At 48.5% G+C, this 24,663-nt stretch overlaps 1 protein-coding gene across 2 annotated transcripts in view; it reads right to left on the minus strand.

Annotated features, from left to right (window-relative positions):
- LOC141180638 (uncharacterized protein C8orf76 homolog) overlaps nucleotides 1-24,663 on the minus strand; it is a 211,217-nt gene that overhangs the window by 43,384 nt on the left and 143,170 nt on the right. The window contains exon 3 of one of the 2 annotated variants that reach the window (XM_073660708.1): nucleotides 9,950-10,253. The exons of the other annotated variant lie outside the window; for it this stretch is intronic. Coding sequence (XP_073516809.1) covers nucleotides 10,086-10,253 — 168 coding nt within the window. The 3' untranslated portion in view covers nucleotides 9,950-10,085. Of the gene's footprint in view, nucleotides 1-9,949; nucleotides 10,254-24,663 lie in introns of those variants that run through there. 2 annotated transcript variants of the gene reach the window in all.

Here is a 24,663-nt window from a genome sequence, read left to right on the forward strand (position 1 = left end):
TGTGTGTTGGGGCCGGGATAAACCCCTGAATCTCTGGGGTGGAGCGGATAAGGGCGACCAGTGGCTCCACTACAGTCACAGCATTGGGGACAGCGGACATCCCTGCTGCGCGCCCTGGATCAGGGGGAAGCATATACGCACCACAGTGTCCGCGTATAGGAGCTTCTCCCATTTAGTAATCACTGGCCGAAAGCCCATCCAACGCTTGGTCGCCCAAAGAACAGACCATTCAATAGAGCTGAAGGCTTTATTGGCATCAAGTGAGACCATAACGTGTCCTCCTTAGAGAAAAATAAATAAAAACGCTGGAGGTTGAGGGTTGTCGACTTTCCTGGCACAATGTCAGTTTGGTCACAATGAATAATTTGCCGAATATATGAACGCAGAGGAATTTCCAATACTTTATCTAGAATTTTTACATCAAACTGAAGTAATAAACAGGCCTGTATGAGGAATAAAGATTGGTAAAAATTATCAAACTCCGACAGAACATGTTTAGGGTCCCCTCTAGTTCTCCTCTCCTCGCCCCTAAGTGCCCTGATTACCATGGGGTCACAGTAACGATTTGCCATATAGGTAAGTAGTTTACCACATTTGTCCCCATTTAGTATTCCTGTCATACATAAAAGGACCATGTTGCTCATCATCTCTAAGCAGAGGGAGTGTAACAAGTAAGGCTGCCGGCCACTGGGACTTATGCTCCACAGGTACTGGAGCTCCTGTGTGATACCTCAGTCATCTCCACATCCCTCACAACAGGAGCCAGGATATCATGAGCAAATGCTTCAAAAGTATCCCATACCTGTTGTATTATACGGTCCTCATTGTTATTTTGAAATTAAAAAAAAGGAGAAGGAGAGAGACACAAGATGGATTATATGTCACAGTGGCCTTGGAAATGGACCCTCCCAAGAGGGGAACAGGGAGAGGAGTAAGATCTGGGATGGAGTGACAGAGGTAATAATAGAAAATGACTGCAGCCAAGGCAGAGTCCGGCACCAGGGCAAGATGTATGTGGGAGAGGCAAGAAAACAAAAACCTGACCAGAACCTCTGTAGCATCGGCGTCTCTGCCCCCTGATAGGCAGAGACGCCGTCCCCCTTACCGCCGCGCTCACGGCCCGGCACCTTCCGGCTCTCCTGCTGCTGCTGCCGGCGCGTGCAGCTTCCCGGGCACTGTGCTTAGGGCACGCGCTCCCTCCCTCTTAAAAGGGGCCGCACGCGCCGTCCTAAGGAGTTCCCGGCCAATGGCCGGAGGTCTTATCATATAAAAGGAACCTCCTCCAAAATGGAGGTGCCTGTGCAAGGTTGTAGCTCGGTGTTCTAAACTCTGCTTCAGCCCTCAGGTCCCGCTGCTAGCCTGACTACCTGTCCAGTCCGCCAGCCTGACTACCAGTCCAGTCCGCCAGCCTGACTACCAGTCCAGTCCGCCAGCCTGACTACCAGTCCACTCCGCCAGGCAAGTACACTCTCCAGCCCGACGGTCTGCCTACGGTCCAAACCCGCCAGTCTGTCTATGGGCCAGGCTTGCCTGCCTACCCGGAGAACGTACCAGTTACCTGCCGTGCCTACCAGCCAGCCTACCCAGAGGCTCCTGCCAGTTACCTGTGGTGTCCGCCAGTCCGTCTACCCGGATCACCCGTCAGTCTGCCTGCCGTGCTCATCTGCTGTACCGGTCAGTCCCTGCCTTCTGACCCATGGGAGTCACCTGCTCTCATACAAGGACTGGCCCAGAGTAGCAATTGGTCCCTCTGCTCGGTCCTTCCCTGGTTCACGGAGTCGAGTGAGCCGCCGTGCGACCTTGGTCAGTCCGAGTTGATACCTAGTTACGCCCCTCTGGTCCCTCCTTGCACCGCAGCACAGAGGTTCCACCACCTGGATCCCTAACAGCCTCCATATAGTGTGAACAGGTGCACGCTGCAATGACTGCATAACATAAAATAAGAAAGAACAGCAGCACTCTGTAAGGGCCAAGAGGTGGTGGTCAGGTTTTTTGTTTTCTTGCAGTTTACCATGGAGGTTTTGACTGCCTCCTTTTCTGACTCTGCACTCCACCCATCAACCCAAGAGTGCTTTTAATTAGTGTTGCTTTCTAACTGCCCACTTAAAATTGTAGGCTTATAGCCCAAGAGAGGCATGTTTAGGAAAATAGTTACCCATCATGCGGAGGTCACCTTGCCGTGGTTGATGGGCACACATGAATTGGCCAATTTAGGAGCTAAGAACCTTGATTTTTTCTAAGTACATTTTATTTAGCAATAGTGCAGTTTAGATCTTATTTTCTTAGTGTTTGCATATGTCTTGGTCCTTACAGAGTGCTGCTGTGCTTTCTTATTCTATGTGGGAGAGGCAGTCATGAGTGAAAGGATAACAGGAGTGTGTCCTAGACGAGGAGATGGAAGAGCACCAGACCCAGTCCCCATACACTGCAATATTACAGAGGAGTCCACATCAGTGTCAGGGCTCAACAGCCGGGACCGCTCCCTATTTATACCACGAGTACAGTTAAAATACTGGAGCCAGATTACTAGTGGGGAACTATATAGTAGCATGAAAGCAACAGCTTTGTGCATGACGACTGGTATAAATGGAGGGGGTATATAAATATCCAGATGGGTAATAGGACACACAAGTTCCGTACAGTACAAGAATACACACATACCTTCTTTATATAAATTTCAATGTTGTAAAGGGTACAATTTAGGGTGCGCATGTGACGCGCCCCCTGGGCCATATTCTTTAGGGGGAATATCCGGAGCCGGATCAGATGGGAGTTGTAGTCTTCCGAGTGGCTGTGACCCGGTCCGTGCCCAGGGTGTCAAACTCAGTTGTATGTGGCAGTCCTACAGATGTTAATAAGTTCTTAATGTCGACTACGCCACCCGTTGTATTGCGGTCACTACGGCCGCCGCTGCAGCAGGGTCCGCTGAGGCTGATGGTGTAGGTGCAGCTTTGGTGATATAACCCCCAACGGGTGGGGTATAGCCTCAGGGGGATCAGGTGCAGAGGATGGGGGTTGTGGTGATGCAGTGTAGACGGCAATCAGAGACAGAGTCGGGTTATGCAGTTTAGGATGTTTACTCACTGCTGATGTTCCGGTCACTCCAGCTTCGAGTGACCTCCCGAGCCGTGCTGCGTCCACCAGGTTCTGGATCCAGCCAACCCCCAAATAAGTCCGGAGCGTGACCCTGAGCTCCCCTTCTGTCCTTTCTCTGGCCGTCCCCACTATTGATCCACCCAGGTCCAGCTCCCTCGGGCCTTCTGTTGGGAGACCCTTGGCCTTGGGTTCCCTGACCCTCCTCGTGGTATGCCTTCGTGGTGGATGTGGTGGGTGGCCGTGGCAGACGCTGCCCACGGCCTCCGGCTGGGGTGTGTTTTTGCCCCCACCAGCTTGGGTTCCGGTACCCTGATGCCGACTCTTCACCCGGGGATTTAATTTGGGTTCTTAGAGTCCTCTCTTCTGTTTCCCCCTCTGGGTCTCTCTTTCTCCTCTCTCACTCTGGGTCTCTCTTCTCCTCTGCTCGCTGACTTTCTCTCTGCAACTGACCCTGTTCTTAGTTGGTGCCCACCTTATATATCCCTCTATGTGTGAGCTCAGGTGACCAGCACCCAATGAGCTCCTATCTTTACCCAGGCTGCTCCCCCTATCTGCCCCTACACTACTTGGGATGTACCACCCCCCTCCCACTCCAGCCAGGAACAGACTCGGTCGTACCTGCACATTTCTAAGTGGGAGTACCGTCGGTCTGCTCCTCGGAAATGGGATGTGTGTAGTGCATGCAGCCTACCGAGCTCAGTTCCACACTCCATCCTTACCCGGGAGTGGAATATCACACCTCTGGGTTGAGGTGCAATACCCCTGTAGCAGCCGAATCCTCAGGGTGCTACATTCCCCCCTGGTAAATCACAGCACGTCCTCGGGCTGTAAGACATAACACCAAAAACATACAAATTTTTGCATAAACATATAAAACATATAAAAAACATTATATATATATATATCAATATAAAACATTCTCGTCGCCTCTGGCTCCTCCACCGGTCACTATGCAACGTGTGACCGGGTAAAGTGCGACAGTCTCTCTGGAAAACTGGTTTTCCTATAAAACCGGTAGGGGGCGCTTTAGGACACGCAACTATATACAAGGATATGGCCGCTCTCAGTCCTCGGCCAGGTATTAGGGAGGAATGACCGCTCTCAGTCCTCGGTCAGTGGGAATTAAGGGAACAACGGGTAAACAGTTCACACATGCTGGTCCCAACGGGGACTATATTAGCAACAACAGTTTCAGTTTCAGTTTACGGTTTCAGTTTACTGTGCCCCGACGGGCAACTATATACAGCTTCTGCTTCGCTGTCCTTAGCGACGGCGTCCTCCTGCTCTTGCTTTATGGTTACCTTTGGCTCTAGTTTCAGACCCGTCCGGGTCCTCTTGTTCTTCCTCCTCACACCGCAGCTCTTCCTCCGTCAGGCGATGCACATGGAGGGCGTAGGGACCTTTGGCACACTTGTGCCGGGTGAAGGTGACCTCGTCCCCGATGTAAAGGTCACGACCTCTGTGTCCCTCCGGTAGGTGGGACTCAACGTCTCTCCTGGTCACAAAGACGTCGCCTAGGGTGTGGTTGTCTCGGATGAAGCTCCACCCATGCTGCAGGTTAAACTTTATCACAGTCCCGGTGGTGCGGGGACTATGCGCTGCACGGGGGTCTCTCCTGGCCCGGCTCTTCTGCTCCGCGCTCCTTATTTGAGCTTGCTGTTCCCGGACCCGCCTCTCTCTCCGCTCCCTCTCGAAGTCCTCGAGCTGTTGGCGGCAGCACTCAGCACGCTCCGCTGCAGCTGCCCGAGTCTCTTGAGTGAATCCCATAAGATCTTCTCCGGTGGGGTCCCACTCAAACTGCGCTTCCGCTAGCGGGGGCGAGATCCTCTTTACGGGCTTTGGAGCCGGGATCAGGGGTTCATCCAGGGGTCTCTCTCTCCGGAGTCGGGGATGGTGGAACTCCGGTGGCCATATAAATGGCTGCCCATCCGGGCACGTATGCTGGGCGTACAGGTCCTCTCCCAGATGCGGCACTCTTGGTCTTATGGGCGCGGTGGTGTTAGCGCCCGAGTTGCCCGGGCCTTGCGGCCAGGCCTGGGGTATCTGGAAGGTAAAGGGCACCGTAAGGACGGCGGCGCCCTGGGCTACTTGGCCCTGCGACCAGGCCGGGGGCTCCGCGGAGGTAGGGGGCGCTGTTGGTATTGCGGCGCCCGGGGGTACTAGGCCTTGCGACCAGGCTGGTGGTACTTCCTGCTTGGTCACGCTCGGGGTCGAGGCGTGTGACGTCACAGGGGTCGCGGCTCCCTTTTGAGGCCTAGTCTGCGGCGGTGACGTTGCAGCGACGGGCACGGCAGGATAGACTTCGGGCTCTGCGACGGGGAGCTGGGGCAGGTACGCGGTTTCCCGGTCTGGGGTATAGACGTCCCCTTTACCTGCCTCCACTCGTTCGGCTCCCTTCTCGGCGCCGTCTCCAGCCTTCAGTCCTCCCGCGCCATCCTCAGAGGCGGTCTGTCTCCTCGTCTCGGGTGGCGTGCTCCGCTGACAGGTCTCGGTCTGCTGGGCCATCTCACGGCTCCACTCCGCCAACGTCTCTCGCTGCACCCGGGCCATCCTCCTTGCGAGGCCCTCCAGAGCGGTCTGTGCACACTCCCGGTCTCGGGGGAGCTGTGCTAGGACCTCCACTAGGCCTAGTGGGGTCGTTGTTTCCAGCAGGCTCCTGACCAACGGGTCGGTGCTGCTCTGCTCTCCTACAGTCGTCTCCAGCAGGCTCCTGGCCAGCGGGCCGGTGCTGCTCTGCTCTCCCTCCTCGGTTTCTAGCAGGCTCCTGGCCAACGGGCCGGTGCTGCTCTGCTTTCTCGCCATCTCCGGGTAAGCTCCTCCGATACTCTTCTCCAGGCTTCTTGCCTCCGGGTGCGCTCGCTCTAGACTGCTCCAGGTGGCACCCATCTTTGTTCTCTCCTTTCGTCTCCTCCCACTTCGAGGGCGGTCCCGGGGCCACTTGGTGACTGTCAGCTCCAGGGGCAGTTCTTTCACGCTGACAGACACCTCTAGCATCACAGTCTCTGTTGGTGGGGGCGGTTTCCACTTTTGGCGCCATTTTCGGTCCTGGCCCACGATGGGAGGTGGCCTCTCGCCACCCTCTGGCACGCCCATAATGGCGTCCGCTCTTCCAAGGCGGGAAACCTTTGGAAATGGCGGGAATCGCTTCCCAGTGGCGGGAAACTCTGCAGATGGCGGGAAAACGCTGTTAATGGCGGACAACCGGCTGGAATCGACTGGTGATGGGGTCCGATGGCGGGGACCCTCCGGAACCGGCAGGAGACTTCGTTCTGAGGTAAACTTGCACTTTTCTTCAGGCACGCAGTACCCGGGTGTTGCGGGCACGTTATCCTGCCGACTACGCCAAAGTTGACGAGCCCCCTGGGCCATATTCTTTAGGGGGAATATCCGGAGCCGGATCAGATGGGAGTTGTAGTCTTCCGAGTGGCTGTGACCCGGTCCGTGCCCAGGGTGTCAAACTCAGTTGTATGTGGCAGTCCTACAGATGTTAATAAGTTCTTAATGTCGACTACGCCACCCGTTGTATTGCGGTCACTACGGCCGCCGCTGCAGCAGGGTCCGCTGAGGCTGATGGTGTAGGTGCAGCTTTGGTGATATAACCCCCAACGGGTGGGGTATAGCCTCAGGGGGATCAGGTGCAGAGGATGGGGGTTGTGGTGATGCAGTGTAGACGGCAATCAGAGACAGAGTCGGGTTATGCAGTTTAGGATGTTTACTCACTGCTGATGTTCCGGTCACTCCAGCTTCGAGTGACCTCCCGAGCCGTGCTGCGTCCACCAGGTTCTGGATCCAGCCAACCCCCAAATAAGTCCGGAGCGTGACCCTGAGCTCCCCTTCTGTCCTTTCTCTGGCCGTCCCCACTATTGATCCACCCAGGTCCAGCTCCCTCGGGCCTTCTGTTGGGAGACCCTTGGCCTTGGGTTCCCTGACCCTCCTCGTGGTATGCCTTCGTGGTGGATGTGGTGGGTGGCCGTGGCAGACGCTGCCCACGGCCTCCGGTCTCTGGCTGGGGTGTGTTTTTGCCCCCACCAGCTTGGGTTCCGGTACCCTGATGCCGACTCTTCACCCGGGGATTTAATTTGGGTTCTTAGAGTCCTCTCTTCTGTTTCCCCCTCTGGGTCTCTCTTTCTCCTCTCTCACTCTGGGTCTCTCTTCTCCTCTGCTCGCTGACTTTCTCTCTGCAACTGACCCTGTTCTTAGTTGGTGCCCACCTTATATATCCCTCTATGTGTGAGCTCAGGTGACCAGCACCCAATGAGCTCCTATCTTTACCCAGGCTGCTCCCCCTATCTGCCCCTACACTACTTGGGATGTACCACCCCCCTCCCACTCCAGCCAGGAACAGACTCGGTCGTACCTGCACATTTCTAAGTGGGAGTACCGTCGGTCTGCTCCTCGGAAATGGGATGTGTGTAGTGCATGCAGCCTACCGAGCTCAGTTCCACACTCCATCCTTACCCGGGAGTGGAATATCACACCTCTGGGTTGAGGTGCAATACCCCTGTAGCAGCCGAATCCTCAGGGTGCTACACATGACTAGGATAGAAACTCCCCGGGCATATGTACAAAAGACTGAATAGTAAGCCCACCTGAAGACAGATAACGTGAAAACGCCTCCAGTGGGATTTCAAAGAAGTCAGACTGGTTGTCAGCAGTGACCTTCAGGCGAGACAGAGAGAACATGGAGTATATAAGGTTGAGTTCCTTCAGGAATTTGACAGAACTGAGCGAGTATTCTCAAACTACATATGGTCTTTTCGAGACAAGCAAAGAAGAAAGTCTCTGTCCCTACAGTTGAAGAATTTTGCAATGAAGGTGTAAGGTGCAGACCCAAGGGGCAAGAGATAGAGGGATGTGATATGCCCTCTGCAATGTACATAGCCGAGAAACTATCCCGGCCATAGGTGGAGATCAGTACATTCCCTAAAAAGAGCCGTGGATACTTGGGAATATGTCTGAAATACCCCCACAAAACAAGGTCCAGGAGTATGCGCCAAAGGGGCCATAGACTGTAATGATGCAAACTGAGCGAACGTCCAGTATACGCCTCCCGGAGACAGACACCCAGACCCAGTCTACTATGTCCAGTCAGTGAATACGCCTGGACCCTGTTTTTTGGGGAACTTCGGAAGTATGCCCCGATGGGGACACAGAATGCAAGGTGAAAGCACCCTAACAAGTTGCAGCTTATCTGCTGTTCTGTTGTGAGATGAAGCCCATTTTGGTGGAGTCCGTATAAAATGGATCAACTCAGACTCCTAAAATATATAATAAATTGGGTACAGTAGTTTGTGGGGAATATTTTTTTCACAAGAATTTGGTAAAGTTATGAAATGTCCTATAAATGTCTGTCCTATTCCTGATCTAAGGGTCTAGACTTTTAGCTGAGATGAATCTGTGCTACAGTAAATTTATCACTTACACATGAGCCGTGTATGAGGGAGCCGGAGGCCTGGAAATGGAGGAGTCGGAGGTTTGGCTTACTGACTCCACAGCCCGGGTTAGCAATAGCCGGATGCAGGTGAAGCCGAGCAAAGGACGGACGCTACATCTCCCCTTCTAATGAGCCGTGTAGTAGGTGGTCTCTGTCACAGAATAAGGTAAGGGTCCGGTGTGCTACCGGGGGCGTACAACTCCAAGAGGGGCAGGAAGAGAAGGATAGAATCCAACGCAAAAGGAGATTGCACAGTTTCCCAAGGAGACCGGATCACTAATGATCTACTCCAGACACACAAACAAGAGGATCTGATGGGGGAGGGGTGACAGACAAATTCATAGAGAACTGGATTCATGTAGCCAAAGTAGAATTAGCAAATGAGCTATAATGAGCCTGAAAAGGACGGACCCCACAAAGCCAGAGTTAATGCTGCAGATTTCACCGGCATCAGACAATGAGAGCGGGGGGCTTTGCACAGCTTAAGATACTGAGAGAGTTCAGTATATAAATTGTAAGCTTGCGAGCAGGGCCCTCACTCCTCCTGTAACGGATAAAATGTGTTACATTGTATTGTTTTTATTGTCTGTACAGGTCCTTACTTAATTGGAAAGTGCTGCAGAATATGTTGGTGCTATGATACAATAATCATTTTTATTTATATGTGCAGAGATGTTTCAGTTTTCACATTCACCACATGAGGGCAGCAGAGTACTATGCTCAGAATAAGGTCAGCCATAACAGTACCTGCATATTACATGTGCTGACTAATGAGAGATACTGCCACTTGCACTGGTATGGCTGACATCAGACTGTAAGTGCGCCCGATAATGTCTGTGAGGGCGTATCTGTGCCCTGCTCCTCAGTCTCCTCTCGCTCTCCCTCTGAGCTGGTAAATAGGTGATGGTATCAGGGGGAACAATGTCTACCTACAACTGCACCCTTGGTCTGGGCCAACTACGCCATCTTGTGGTAAGGGACAGTACCAATTAGTGAAGCGCTGCTAAGGGGCCATGTGTTTCTGAGTCGGGTCTCACAGTCTGGGGCCCATTGGTAACAGGACAATGGCAGACAAGGTCCTCTGGTCTCCCACCTCAGCTCAAGTGAGGCCGCAACTCTGAGCATCGCGTAGGCCATGCTAATGGAGCACAGCCAAACTCATCTGAAAATGGGCCCATAAGCTTCTTGTAACCAAGAGGAGTCACACTGATGGCCCTCCATGCCGGGATGAGCCCTCTGTGTAGCTCGGAGCCCCCTTGGACACATACGCACCCAATGGCTGCCGGACATGCCCCCCCTACACAACACTTATTTTTTAAAGCATTCTGACTTTGCAGCGTTTTCCCACAACACTATATCAGCGCTGGTCCCAGGTGTTGGCAGCTCCATTCCCACATAGGTGTCACTGGCAGAAGCAGATCCTGGACCAATGCAAAGATGACAACTTTTCCATACCTTTTTTTTTAACTAGAGCATAATAGTAAGTTTCATCCATTTTTACTTTTAAACATAATAAAGCAACTTTTTCTTCTCAAGTTGGACAAATAATGTTTTCCTATAATGTCTCCAATTCCATTCCCAGCAGTTCTGCGCTCTCCAGCGCTTCTTTGCGCCTCCCCAGACGTAGTAAGCCGCGCGCCTGACTTTCCTGGACGTCGCTCCTCATTGCGGTGTTTGCCAGCGGTATAAGTGCAGAGCAGTCGCTGGACACATTAAACGCCTTCTGAAAGGGAAGAAAGAGAACGGCCATTATCCTTCCTAAAAGAAAGGGATGGTGGCAGAATTCTTTTCAGATGTTTTAGCAAAGTCTTTTGGTTTATGGGCAAAGTCTTTCCTACAAAACTGCAGAACTGATTTCTTGCAATTCTGCGAGTCTGATCATTCTATAAGAAAATCAACTAAGTGACAAATCTATTGTTTTATTATAGTTCTGTGAGTACAAATCATTCCATAACCTTGGCTTCACCCTGGTATTACACACAAAGCAAATGGTTGGCTTGCTGTAAGGCAGGGGTCTCAAACACGCGGCCCGCAGGCACCATAGACCCCGATGGCGGCCCGGTCCAGAAGCTGCCGGCAGCTGCGCTTCAGTTCAGTGTACTGCTCTGCACAGCAATACCAGTGGCAGCCGCCGGCCTATCAGAGGCCAGCAGCTGACATCTGCGTCCCAGCGCAGCAGTGTATGACGTCACTGACACGCGCAGATGTCAGCTGCTGGCCTCTGATAGGCCGGCGGCTGCCACTGGTATTGCTGTGCAGAGAGCCGGTCTCTGCGCGGCAATACACTGAACTGAAGCGCAGCTGCCGGCAGCTCCTGGATCGGGGTCTATGGTGCCTGCGGGCCACAGGTGCAGAAAAGACGCCGAGGGAACGGAGGACAGGTGAGAAGAATCTTCTTTTTTTTTCTCTTGTATGTGTAGAACGGCATAAGAGACAGTCCTCCAAGATGGGGACCAGGCTGAGGACAGTCCTCCAAGATGGGGACCAGGCTGGGGACAGTCCTAAAAAGGTGGGTACCACACTGGGGACAGTCCTAAAAAGATGGGTACCAGGCTGGGGACAGTCCTAAAAAGGTGGGGACCAGGCTGGGGACAGTCCTAAAAAGATGGGTACCAGGCTGGGGACAGTCCTAAAAAGATGGGTACCAGGCTGGGGACAGTCCTAAAAAGGTGGGTACCACGCTGGGGACAGTCCTAAAAAGATGGGTACCAGGCTGGGGACAGTCCTAAAAAGGTGGGGACCAGGCTGGGGACAGTCCTAAAAAGGTGGGGACCAGGCTGGGGACAGTCCTAAAAAGGTGGGGACCAGGCTGGGGACAGTCCTAAAAAGGTGGGGACCAGGCTGGGGACAGTCCTAACAGATGGGGACCAGGCTGGGGACAGTCCTAACAGATGGGGACCAGGCTGGGGACAGTCCTGACAGATGGGGACCAGGCTGGGGACAGTCCTAACAGATGTGGACCAGGCTGGGGACAGTCCTAAAACATGAGGACCAGGCCGCGGACAGTCCTAAAACATGAGGACCAGGCTGGGGACAGTCCTAAAACATGAGGACCAGGCTGGGGACAGTCCTAAAACATGGGGACCAGGCTGGGGACAGTCCTAAAACATGGGGACCAGGCTGGGGACAGTCCTAAAACATGGAGACCAGGCTGGGGACAGTCCTAAAACATGGAGACCAGGCTGGGGACAGTCCTAAAACATGGAGACCAGGCTGGGGACAGTCCTAAAACATGGGGACCAGGCTGGGGACAGTCCTAAAACATGGGGACCAGGCTGGGGACAGTCCTAAAACATGGGGACCAGGCTGGGGACAGAACTACAAGAGGGGGACCAGGATGGGGACATTCCTAGAAGATGGGGACATTACAACAAGATGGGGACCAGGATGGGGCATTACTACAAGATGAGGACATATCTACAATATGGGGACCGGTATGTGACATTACGACAATATGGGGCCCAGTATGGAATATTACGACAAGATGGGGACAAAGATGGGGGACATTACAAGATGCAGACCAGGGTGGGGCACGTTACTACTAGATTTTGGCAGAAAAACTTCAAAATAAAGCATGAAAAAATATTTTGCCACTAAAAATGCTGCTCTATATACAGTACAGACCAAAAGTTTGGACACACCTTCTCATTTAAAGATTTTTCTGTATTTTCATGACAATGAAAATTGTACATTCACACTGAAGGCATCAAAACTATGAATTAACACATGTGGAATTATATACTTAAAAAAAAGTGTGAAACTACTGAAAATATGTCTTATATTCTAGGTTCTTCAAAGTAGCCCCCTTTTGCTTTGATGACTGCTTTGCACACTCTTGGCATTCTCTTGATGAGCTTCAAGAGGTAGTCACCGGAAATGGTCTTCCAACAATCTTGAAGGAGTTCCCAGAGATGCTTAGCACTTGTTGGCCCTTTTGCCTTCACTCTGTGGTCCAGCTCACCCCAAACCATCTCGATTGGGTTCATGTCTGGTGACTGTGGAGGCCAGGTCATCTGGCGTAGCACCCCATCACTCTCCTTCTTGGTCAAATAGCCCTTACACAGCCTGGAGGTGTGTTTGGGGTCATTGTCCTGTTGAAAAATAAATGATGGTCCAACTAAACGCAAACCGGATGGAATAGCATGCTGCTGCAAGATGCTGTGGTAGCCATGCTGGTTCAGTATGCCTTCAATTTTGAATAAATCCCCAGCAGTGTCACCAGCAAAGCACCCCCACACCATCACACCTCCTCCTCCATGCTTCACGGTGGGAACCAGGCATGTAGAGTCCATCCGTTCACCTTTTCGGTGTCGCACAAAGACAGTGGTTGGAACCAAAGATCTCAAATTTGGACTCATCAGACCAAAACACAGATTTCCACTGGTCTAATGTCCATTCCTTGTGTTCTTTAGCCCAAACAAGTCTCTTCTGCTTGTTGCCTGTCCTTAGCAGTGGTTTCCTAGTAGCTATTTTACCATGAAGGCCTGCTGCACAAAGTCTCCTCTTAACAGTTGTTGTAGAGATGTGTCTGCTGCTAGAACTCTGTGTGGCATTGACCTGGTCTCTAATCTGAGCTGCTGTTAACATGGGATTTCTGAGGCTGGTGACTCGGATAAACTTATCCTCAGAAGCAGAGGTGACTCTTGGTCTTCCTTTCCTGGGGCGGTCCTCATGTCAGCCAGTTTCTTTGTAGCGCTTGATGGTTTTTGCAACTGCACTTGGGGACAGCTTCAAAGATTGCCCAATTTTTCGCACTGACTGACCTTCATTTCTTAAAGTAATGATGGTCACTCGTTTTTCTTTACTTAGAATTTGTATTATGGCAAGAAAAAAGCAGCTAACAGTCTATTCAGTAGGACTATCAGCTGTGTATCCACCTGACTTCTGCACAACACAACTGACGGTCCCAACCCCATTTATAAGGCAAGAAATCCCACTTATTAAACCTGACAGGGCACATCTGTGAAGTGAAAACCATTTCCGGTGACTACCTCTTGAAACTCATCAAGAGAATGCCAAGAGTGTGCAAAGCAGTCATCAAAGCAAAAGGTGGCTACTTTGAAGAACCAAGAATATAAGACATATTTTCAGTTGTTTCACACTTTTTTGTTAAGTATATAACTCCACATGTGTTAATTCATAGTTTTGATGACTTCAGTGTGAATGTACAATTTTCATAGTCATGAAAATACAGAAAAATCTTTAAATGAGAAGGTGTGTCCAAACTTTTGGTCTGTACTGTATAAACTAAAGTAAGCAAAAAAAGTGCATGTTTTATTATCGCCACATCCACAACGACCCAAGCTATAAAAAATAAAACAGCAAAAATGTTTAGAATGTGTATAGAAAAAAAATGGTATCACTAAAAATGTCACTTTGTCCTGCAAAGAATGACCCCCCCAAATTAATTTTTTTTCCGTGTGCGGCCCATATACCAAGCCGAGTTTGAGACCCCTGCTGTAAGGGGTTGTCGGGTCACTGTGTAACTGCAGACTTATAAATCCTCCAGCGCAGAGACTGGGCACTGTGCGGAGTCGCTGGTTTCTGACCCGGGGACGGCGGTGATATATGCATTATACATACTCCCGGGCAGAACCCGACTAGTGGGCGCAGCCCCGCTCCAGAGTGGCCTTGTACACATCAGTTTTCTGATTTGGAAGTGACAGTCAGTTTTTTGCTATTTGTATATTGTCTCTCTGACCGAGCGCTCCACCCTCCAGCCTGTGGCGGATTTAATTGCAGCAGGATCCTAGCTACCCATAAATGCAGGCTTTAGCCTAGCAGAGGATTCACATTAGATCAGTTCCCAGCAAACCGGAAAGTGCCTTGTCGTTGGCTGCTGGGTTTGCATGAATTGGCCAAATTATGTGCTAAACATCTCCATTTTTTCTTATTATCTAAAGCAGTAATGACATTCAAATTCCATGTATTTCATGTTTCCATGCTTTAGCACTACAGAGTGCTACTTTGTCTTTATATCATGTGGCTTCTGCCACAGAAACAGCACGGCCATGCCAGCCACACATCTCCTGGATGCTCACTATGGTTATAGTGATATACTGTACTGCTGCTCCCAGGGCTGCCATTGCTGGCCCTACACTGGAGTCTCTGGGCAATGGGGAGCCAGTGAAGGGATTGACAGAGAGGAGAGGCGGGGGACACGTGGATTAGTCGGGCAGCAGAGTTTAGGATAGATTGGAGGTGTGCGAGTGGTAGAAGGGAGGCCACAGAGCAAGAGGTTGCAGTAGTCAAGGCAGGAGATGATGAGGGCGTGCACTAGTGTTTTTGCAGATTCGTGGTTGAGGAATGTGCGGATCCGGGAGATATTTTTTGAGTTGGAGTCGGAAGGAAGTGGAAAGGGCTTGGATATGTGGTTTAAAGGAGAGGTTAGAGTCCATGGTTACCCTGAGGCAGCGGGCTTGCGGGACTAGGGAGATTGGGCAGCCATTGACTTTGATGGATAGGTCAGTTGGGGGGGGTTGAGTGAGACGGTGGAAAAATGATGAATTCAGTTTTGTCTATGTTAAGTTTTAGAAACCTGTCAGAGAAGAAGGATAAAATAGCGGACAGACATTGTGGGATTTTGGTTAGTAGGGAAGAGAAATCGGATCCAGAGAGGTAGATCTGTGTGTCATCAGCACAGAGGTGATACTGAAAGCCATGGGACCCTATGAGCTGTCCCAGGCCGAAGGTGTAGATGGAGAAGAGCAGGGGTCCTAGGACTGAACCTTGGGGGACACTGACAGATAGGGGGCGAGATGAGGAGGTGGTGTGTGAGTGGCAGACACTGAATGTCCGGTCAGTTAGGTATGAAGACATCCAAGATAGGGCCAAGTCCGTGATGCCAAGAGATGGAGTCTGTAGTAAGAGGGAATGGTCGACTGTGTCAAAGGCAGATGACAGGTCCAGGAGGAGGAGGACAGAGTAGTGTTGCTTGGATTTGGCAGTTAGTAGGTCGTTGGTGACTTTAGTCAGGGAAGTTTCAGTGGAGTGGTGCGGTCGGAAGCCAGATTGGAGGCGGTCAAAGAGGAGAGGTGGGAGGACAGTTCAGAATGGACGTGTTGTTCCAGTAGTTTTGAGCCATAGGGGAGAAGTGATATGCGGTGATAGCTAGACAGAGAGGATGGGTCAAGGGATGGCTTTTTGAGGATGGGTGTGATCGAGGCATGTTTGAAGCATGAGGGGAAGACACCAGTTGTTAGTGACAGGTTGAAAAGGTGGGTTAGGGTTGGGATGAGAATAGTGTTAAGGTTAGGGATGAGGTGGGACCGGACTGGGTCAAGTTTGCAGGTGGTGAGGTGTGATTTGGAGAGTAAAGAGGAGAGTTGATTGTCTGTAATGGTGGAGAAGCTGGTTTTGGAGGAGGATGGTTGAGTAGGTGTGAGGAGGGGCTGTGGGGACTTTAGTCAAAAGATTTGTCTGATAGTGTCAACCTTCTGCTTGAAGAATGTGGCAAAGTCTTCGGCTGAGATGAGAGGAGATGAAGGAGGCGCTGGGGAACGGAGGAGAGAACTGAAAGTTTTGAATAGCTGTTTAGGGTTGTGAGACAGGGATGATATGAGAGATGAGAAGTATGTTTGTTTTGCTGCAGTAAGTGTGGACTTGAAGGTAGTGAGGGACTGTTAGAATGCAATGAAGTGCTCGTTGGAGTGGGACCTTTTCCATTTCCACTCAGCAACCCTGGAGGCCCTTCGCAGTTCTTTAGTCAGGTTGGTGTGCCAGGGTTGCCGGTTGAATGGGCGAGCTGTGATAAGTGTGAGGGGGCGACCGATTTGAGGCTGCAGCTATTAAGGTGATATATAAAGTGGCAGCAGCATTTGCATTGTGTAATGAACTTATGCCTGTGAGAGGGAGAAGGGATTCAGAGATTGAGTGTAGGTCAAGGTGTTTGAGATTTCTGTGAGGGTGTGCAAGTTTGTGGAGTGTGGCTTGTGTACCTGGAGAGGAGAGGTAAGAGAATGTAAGTTGTGGTCAGAAAGAGGGAGAGGTGAGCTTGAGAGGTTAGATAGGGAACAGAGGAGGGTGAAGATGAGGTCCAGTGTGTGGCCATCTTTGTGAGTGGGGGCTGAAGACCATTGAGCAAGGCTGAAGGAGGAAGTGAGGAATAGAAGCTTCGAGACAGATGAGTGGGAAGTGTCAATGGGGATGCTGAAGTCACCCATGATGATAGTGGGGATGTCATCGGAAAGGAAATTAAGCAGCCAGGTGTTGAAGTGGTCAAAGAAGGTGGTGGCTAGTCCTGGGGAGCGGTAAACGACGGCCAGTTGGAGGGGGGAGTAGATGAGCACACAGTGTACTTCAAAGGAGGGGAGAGTAATGGAGGGTGGCAGTGGGATATGGGTGAAGGAGCAGTTGCCTGACAGGAGAAAACCTACTCCTCCACCATGCTTGAAATTGGAGCGGGGTGTGTGAGAAAGATGGAATCCACCGTACGAAAGTGCAGCTGTGGACGCCGTGTCAGAGGTGGTGAGCCAGGTATCGGTGATGCCGATGAAGAAGAGTTTGCAAGTAATGAAAAGATCATGGATGTAGGAAAGTTTGTTGCACACAGAGAGAGCTTTGCATAGAGCTCCTGTTAGTGGGACTGGGGAGGCGGGGGCTGCGCGCATGGGAATAAGGTTAGAAGGGTTGTGAGAGTTTGTGACAGATCGTGGATAGGAGGTGGAAGTGACTATATGACAGAAATACCCAACAGTGACAGCATTCTAAAAACTGCACCCCTCAAGGTGCTCAAAACAGCATTCAAGAAGTTTATTAACCCTTCAGGTGCTTCACAGGAATCTTTGGAATGTGGAAGAAAAAAATGAACATTTAACATTTTTCACAAAAATGATCTTTTAGCCCCAAATTTTTTATTTTCACAAGGGTAAGAGGAGAAAATGGACCCCAAAACTTGTTGTGCAATTTCTCCTGAGTACGCCGATACCTGATATGTGGGGAAAAACCACTGTTTGCGTGCACGGCAGGGTTCAGAAGGGAAGGAGCACTGTGTGACTTTTAGAACGCAAAATTGGCTGGAATCGAGAGCGGACGCCATGTCACATTTGGAGAGCCCCTGATGCACCTAAACAGTGGACATCCCCCACAAGTGACCCCATTTTGGAAACTAGACCCCCCAAGGATTTTATCAAGGGGTTGTTGTAGATAGGCTCACTTGGTTGCATATAGCGGTATACAGGAACATTGTCTCTTTAAATCTTCTGCTGGGTTTATTAAGAATGCTGCATAAACCACAGCAAAAACAAACACGGCCTTCCTGGCCTAACCGGAAAAACAAAACATAACGTATGGCACAGTCCTTGCTCCTACGAGTAACCGCCCACTTCAGGAACAAACAACTCAAGGTTTGTCTTTCCTTCACATGACAAAACAGCTCAGAGCTTTCACCTCCAAACTCATCCTACACACAAATGCTCTAAAAGGCTGGGATTTTATCCTCTGACCTCCTTCCTTTCTACAGGTGTTTAACCACCTTAGAACTAAAGATGGCTGAGTAACCCCTTCGTGTGCTGGAACCTTTTTCCTATATTTAATTACTGGAGCTCCTAATCTCAGTGCTACACATCTTCCCTCCAGTACTTTGCCAGTGACTTTGTCACAGGGTATAGTGAACATTTTGAACCCAGAGGTACGACACAGAACACAGAGTTTGATAACATTATGTCATCATATTGAATATGTTGTCATTAGTCTTAAGCGCAAGTGCTCGCTACTTGAGTTTGCATCAGGTACTCAGGTATGAAACAAGTATCGCGGGGGCTCGAGTGACATGCTCGAGTCCCCGTCTCGCATGTTTCACGGTTTTTAGACACTCAAAAAAACAACAAAAAAAACATGCAGGGATTGCCGATGCATAGCAGGCAATCCCCATGTGTTTTTTTCTTTTGGCTGTATAACAGCCATGAAACATATGGGGCAGAGACTCGAGCATGTCACTTGAGCACCTGCGATACTCAGTGCATACCCGGCACCCGATGCATACTCAAGTGGCGAGCACTTGCGCTCAAGACTAGACACCATATCGTCATCATTTTTTTTTTCTTTACTTTTGAAAAAATCCCAACCTCAACACAACCCTAACCCTAAAACAACCGTAAGGCCAGGGCCCCATTATCAGTATCTGGTCAATAAGGGCTTGGTTTTTGCGGGACAAGTTGATGGTTTTATTGGTATCATTTTCGGGCACATGACATTTTTTGATCGCTTTCTACTCCTATTTTTGGGAGGCAGAACAAACAAAAATCAACAATTCAGGAATTGTTTTTACTTTTTTTATGCTGTTCCACGTGTGGTAAAATTGATAAGGTTGCTTTATTCTTCGGGTCAGTACATTTACTGCTATACTACATTTATATAGTTATTTTATGTTTTGGCGCTTTTACACAATAAAAATGCATCTGAATTGATGATATTTCGCCAACGAGGAATTGGTCTTCACATTCCGGAGTTATGTTCATCATACTTATCTGAATAAATACCAGTGACAGGCTGCTGTATATTAATACAATAGCTTTTGTGATATAGAGGTTTTTAAAATTAGTGGCTCCTCTCAATCCTTATATATTTATTATTGTTTTAAATAAATTATATACACATTTTTTATTGTTCATATATGCACTGTAGCACTTTCATTAGTGTATGGAAAGTATGATCAATTGTTATTCACTTTGTGTCATTTATTTTTAGTTCACAATCATATACTGTACAGACCAAAAGTTTGGACACACCTTCTCATTTAAAGATTTTTCTGTATTTTCATGACTATGAAAATTGTACATTCACACTGAAGGCATCAAAACTATGAATTAACACATGTGGAATTATATACTTAACAAAAAAGTGTGAAACAACTGAAAATATGTCTTATATTCTAGGTTCTTCAAAGTAGCCACCTTTTGCTTTGATGACTGCTTTGCACACTCTTGGCATTCTCTTGATGAGCTTCAAGAGGTAGTCACCAGAAATGGTCTTCCAACAATCTTGAAGGAGTTCCCAGAGATACTTAGCATTTGTTGGCCCTTTTGCCTTCACTCTGCGGTCCAGCTCACCCCAAACCATCTCGATTGGGTTCCGGTCTGGTGACTGTGGAGGCCAGGTCATCTGGCGTAGCACCCCATCACTCTCCTTCTTGGTCAAATAGCCCTTACACAGCCTGGAGGTGTGTTTGGGGTCCTTGTCCTGTTGAAAAATAAATGATGGTCCAACTAAAAGCAAACTGGATGGAATAGCATGCTGCTGCAAGATGCTGTGGTAGCCATGCTGGTTCAGTATGCCTTCAATTTTGAATAAATCCCCAACAGTTTGACCAGCAAAGCACCCCCACACCATCACACCACTGGTCTAATGTCCATTCCTTGTGTTCTTTAGCCCAAACTTGTCTCTTCTGCTTGTTGCTTGTCCTTAGCAGTGGTTTCCTAGCAGCTATTTTACCATGAAGTATAAATTAGGAAGGGTTTATAGAAGGGAAAAGTTGTGTGAATAAAATATAACTTTTATTAATATAATTAAAAAAAACTCTTATTTTGTGAATTATTGGTGAATAAATATTCATACATCAAATTATGTATATAGGGCCACTGCTGTGTATTTATATGCAGTGCTAGCCCACAAATCACTTATTTCAATTGTGAGGACACAAAAATAAATTATCCACAGCCAATGTCCCTATAATTATTGGCTGGGTATTATAAGTTATGTGTCCCAGGTATCCCAACATTCTCCGTCATAAAGTAAATAATAACATATATAAAGTGCCGTGGAAATATGTGAGATGATAGTTAATTTTCCACCAGTGAGCCTAAATGACTTCTTATATACTCTGCATTATTAATAAATTAATGCCGATATTAAAGATGAGCTATTTCCTTGCAATCTCACTATTAAAGCTGGCATGAAAAAAACAGCTATATAGCTGGATTTGTATCTCTGAGCCAAGCACTAATCTAATATGGGTGGTCTATGCGGTTAATACCGCTGTTCTATCAAGTCATACCCGTAAATATAAGGGTGCTCATTTAATCCCACAGCGTGTACATTCTTGCTGTGTGCGGGTGGTCTGCTAGCAATTACTATTATATATTGCAGAGATTAAAGATAAAGTGAGATGTCAATGTATATCATTTGCTTCACGTGGAGGTCAGAACACACTGTCTCCCCCGCAGCGCTCACACTCAGACCTCGTGCAGATAATCTGCACGCTATCACTGCCGCTTCATATATTAAGCCGGCCGGATAGAAATGATTGATTATAGAAGTCGTGCAGTTAGCTGCCAGTTTGTATTGCTGGCTAGAGCACGTGGAGAGCAGAGCCTCTTATCTCCCCGACAGCGTTCTCATTCAGATCGCGTGCAGATAGCCTTCAGTGTGAATGTACAATTTTCAAAGTCATGAAAATACAGAAAAATCTTTAAATGAGAAGGTGTGTCCAAACTTTTGGTCTGTACTGTATACTCATTACTTAGTTTATTTTTCAATTTTCTTCTTTCTTACTTACATTTTTCACATTTGCTTACCGCCCCCCCCCCCCCCCACACACACACACACACTGCTTATTCATAATAGGTCAGCAGCATGTGTGTGTGGTTTCAGCTCATGCCGGTATGTTAATTTTTTCTGGCGATATGGCACCAGAGAGATCCCGCAGAATCCCACCACTGCCACCACATGTGAAGGATCCACACCTCGCCACCCGCCTGACATCACAGTTAAGTCTGACGGATCACATGATATGGATCTGCCCTTTGCACCAACGTGACGTTCCGCACCCCCTTGAGGAAGCATAATGTCAGATTGGTACAGTTCTACACAGACACCCCCTGTCCACACAGGTACAGGAAGGTACCGGGCGTGAGTAGAGGTTGCCCACTCAGTGTCTGACGTGGCACCACACTCGCTCACACCCCTGACAGGCTGAGAGGCCCCTTCCACTAGCCCCAGTGAAACAGAACCTTGTCAGCCTGGTAGAGCTGCTACCAGTTTCTATTAGATATAAGCCCCCCGGTCCGTTAACGGGAATTATCGGGCCAGAAACCAGCCCCGGTATCGTGTTAGTTGGACCGTACAATGGACATGAGGATTCGTGGATCGAGATAAAAGATCAGCCCAAGGTTAAACTATATATTTAATCGCCATCACATCGCCTATATACATAAGGATTATAAATACATAATGGTCAGAGATGCAAACACAATAGTAGTGGTACAAAAGATAAAAACAGATATTAAGAGTGAGTTACCAGTCAGATGGAAAGCCTGGCTTGTGGGGGAGGGCTGCCACATGGGAGGCTTGTGGGTCCCTCTGTGGGGATGACTTCCCTCACATGATGAGTCATCGCGACCTCCCAGAGAAAAAGCCCTAGGCTAGAACTGCAGGAGCTTTTAAACTCTCTGGGTCACTCCCCCTCCTGCCCCCTGGACCTAAATCTCCACCCATGGCCTCCCTCAGCTATAAACTTCAAAAACAAAAATGGGTTATACTTCCTTAATGGACGGTCCTAGGGAGCCGGTTCTGGTGTCATCACGATCCAGCCGGGCCTCTGCTACACGAGGAGACTAAAGACAGTGGCCCTACGGGTCTTCAAAAGGCTGTGTCTGGTATCTCCCCATCCCTACGCGCTAGACTGGGCTGGGAGTAAGGCTGACATTCCCCATTCTCTTGGGATCTTGAAAATCTATTTTATAAATAACTAGGACATATAGCATTTCCATAATTTGGTATTGAATTATAGTTGTCTGACACAAAGGGAACGGCATGGCTTGGATCTCCAGGGGGTCTTCCTATTGAAGCCCACCAGCTAGCTGGTGGGGGTGTAATTTCTTGGCTTGGAGCTGCTAAGTGAGATATTTGTCACTCACTCTCTCGAGCCCCCTTCCTCCTTCTTGGCTGTAGAAGTGTCCAGTTACAACTGTATGCAGTAGATCTTTATAATCCCCTGCCAAATAGGATACAATGATTGACATGGGATTATATCTACAATATTCTTTACATATTTTGTATTTTTATTGCATCGTTTTATTCTGAGAGCTATAACTTATTTTTCAGCTGATGGAGCTGTATGGTGGTTTGATTCTTGCGGGACAAGATGACGTTTTCAGCGGTACCATTTTTATTTACATTTGTCTTTTTGATTGCGTTTTATTCCATTTTGTGTTCGGCGGTATGATGATAAAGCACTGTTTTTTGCATTTTTTTTTTACACCGTGTTCACTAAATGAGTTAACGAGTGGGACAGTTTTAGAGGTCAGGTCGTTCTGGACGTGGTGATACCAAATATGTTTACTTTTATCGTTTCGTTTTTTTCATAATAATATTTATTTATGGGTATAATATATTTTTATTCTTTAAGATTTTTTCATTTTGTTTTATATTTTTCCAATTTTTTTTTACTTTCTGACACTTTTTTACTTTGTTCTACTATGGGACTTTCATTTTTTTGCAGGCTGATTGCTTGTATAGCATAGGGATGCAGCAGCGTCTCTAAGCTATGCAGGCTGTAAGCTCTGCACTGACACAAGTTAGACAGATAGTGCTCTGCACATGATCTAACAAACTTGCTGGTGCCTGGTGACCCGGATGTAGTCATGAAGACATCGGGTCACCATGGCAACAAACAAGACCACCACACTGAGACAGCGAGGGGTCTCCGATCCAAGGTAGGAGTGGCTGTCTTACCTCTGCCTGCTCCCGAAATGCTGTGATCGACTTCAAATCGCAGCATTTTGGGGGTTAATGTGCCGGGCTGCTCCTGGCACAGAATACTGGGTGTCAGCTGTCAGAATCAGCTGACACTCGGAGCTGAACGCGCCAGCACAGCATGTGTGCGGGCGCGATCGCCGAGGTGTAATAATACGTACCTGGTCATTAAGGCCCAGGGCACAGGGATGTCTTATTACGCCTCATGCCAGAAAGGAGTTAAAGAAATTTTTGTATGACTGTGACGCTGGATTTCCTGCATTTCCATTGCTGGTGAGCTGGATTTTTCCTATAAAGTCTGTTAGTGCAGTTAATAGTTACCATCCGTTTTCCTCTAGTCAGATAGGTTCAGATCACTTGGACACTAAGTTTGTGTTAAAAAACTCAAAAGAGAATAAAAAAAGTTAGAGAAGACCTCCATGTGTTATACACGTATTTTCCCATCAATATTTTGCCACAAATCAATTTATTGTGGAAAACTCATCATGGCTGGCAAACTGAAATGTTACCAGATTCTCTCATCTGCTCCTCAATGTTTGCTGATCCCTCAGTGCACACGGTGTATAATGCAGTCACAGCACCCGGCACTTACTTCCAGCTGTTAGGAGGTGCTGGGAAGTTTCCTTCAGTTTAATGCTGACTGATATTATAGTGAATGATTCCCAGTGAATAGACCATGTTGGCGATGTGGAGCATTATTCTATTCAGGGGTCGCCCACCCGTCACCTCCAGTGACTCCGCTCAGTAAGCGCTGCAGCTGCAAGAACTGGTAATAATCAGTGTGGGGCGTCACATTCCCCCCGCAGCGGCCATTTCATCCATCTGCCACATTCTTACACTGTCTTGTCCACATTTACACCATCTAGTTAGTTAGTTACTTATTTTCTGCCAGAAATGTGAGCTACAATTTTGGTGTAATTTCTGGAGTAGAATGTTAGGCCCCTCCCCTCTCATATAAGCCACACCCCTTTTCAGCTAAGCCACACCTCTTGTCAGACAAGGCACAGAAAGGGTTTAAAACATGTGAAGCAAATCATGAAATACAGATTTTGCTGCACAGAACTACAGGATTCTGTCATTTAGCTGATAAATCTCTCCCAGTGACTTCTGATTAATATTTAGATTTGTATTGAACATAAACCGCAATCGTATGACCATTAATAGATAACCAGCCTTCTTTATACACGTTCAATTGTTACCATAAGTTATTTTCCCCCAAAATATCTCTGCAGATCCTCTAAATGAATCTATGTAAAATATGAAGAGCTATATATGGAGATCTATATATGCCCCCACATTATCTGCACAGGGCCACATAATATACAGTATTTGGGGAACATTATAGTAAAATGTATTATAGCACTATAACAGCATCCTGTCCCTTTAAATCTTCAGATACTTCTGTCACCATGGTAACTGCATTTCTGAACAACCAATAGGAT

This window comes from Phyllobates terribilis, unplaced genomic scaffold (assembly GCF_046119375.1).
Source record: "Phyllobates terribilis strain yellow unplaced genomic scaffold, ASM4611937v1 Scaffold_34__1_contigs__length_13252353, whole genome shotgun sequence".
Lineage (NCBI taxonomy): Eukaryota > Metazoa > Chordata > Amphibia > Anura > Dendrobatidae > Phyllobates > Phyllobates terribilis.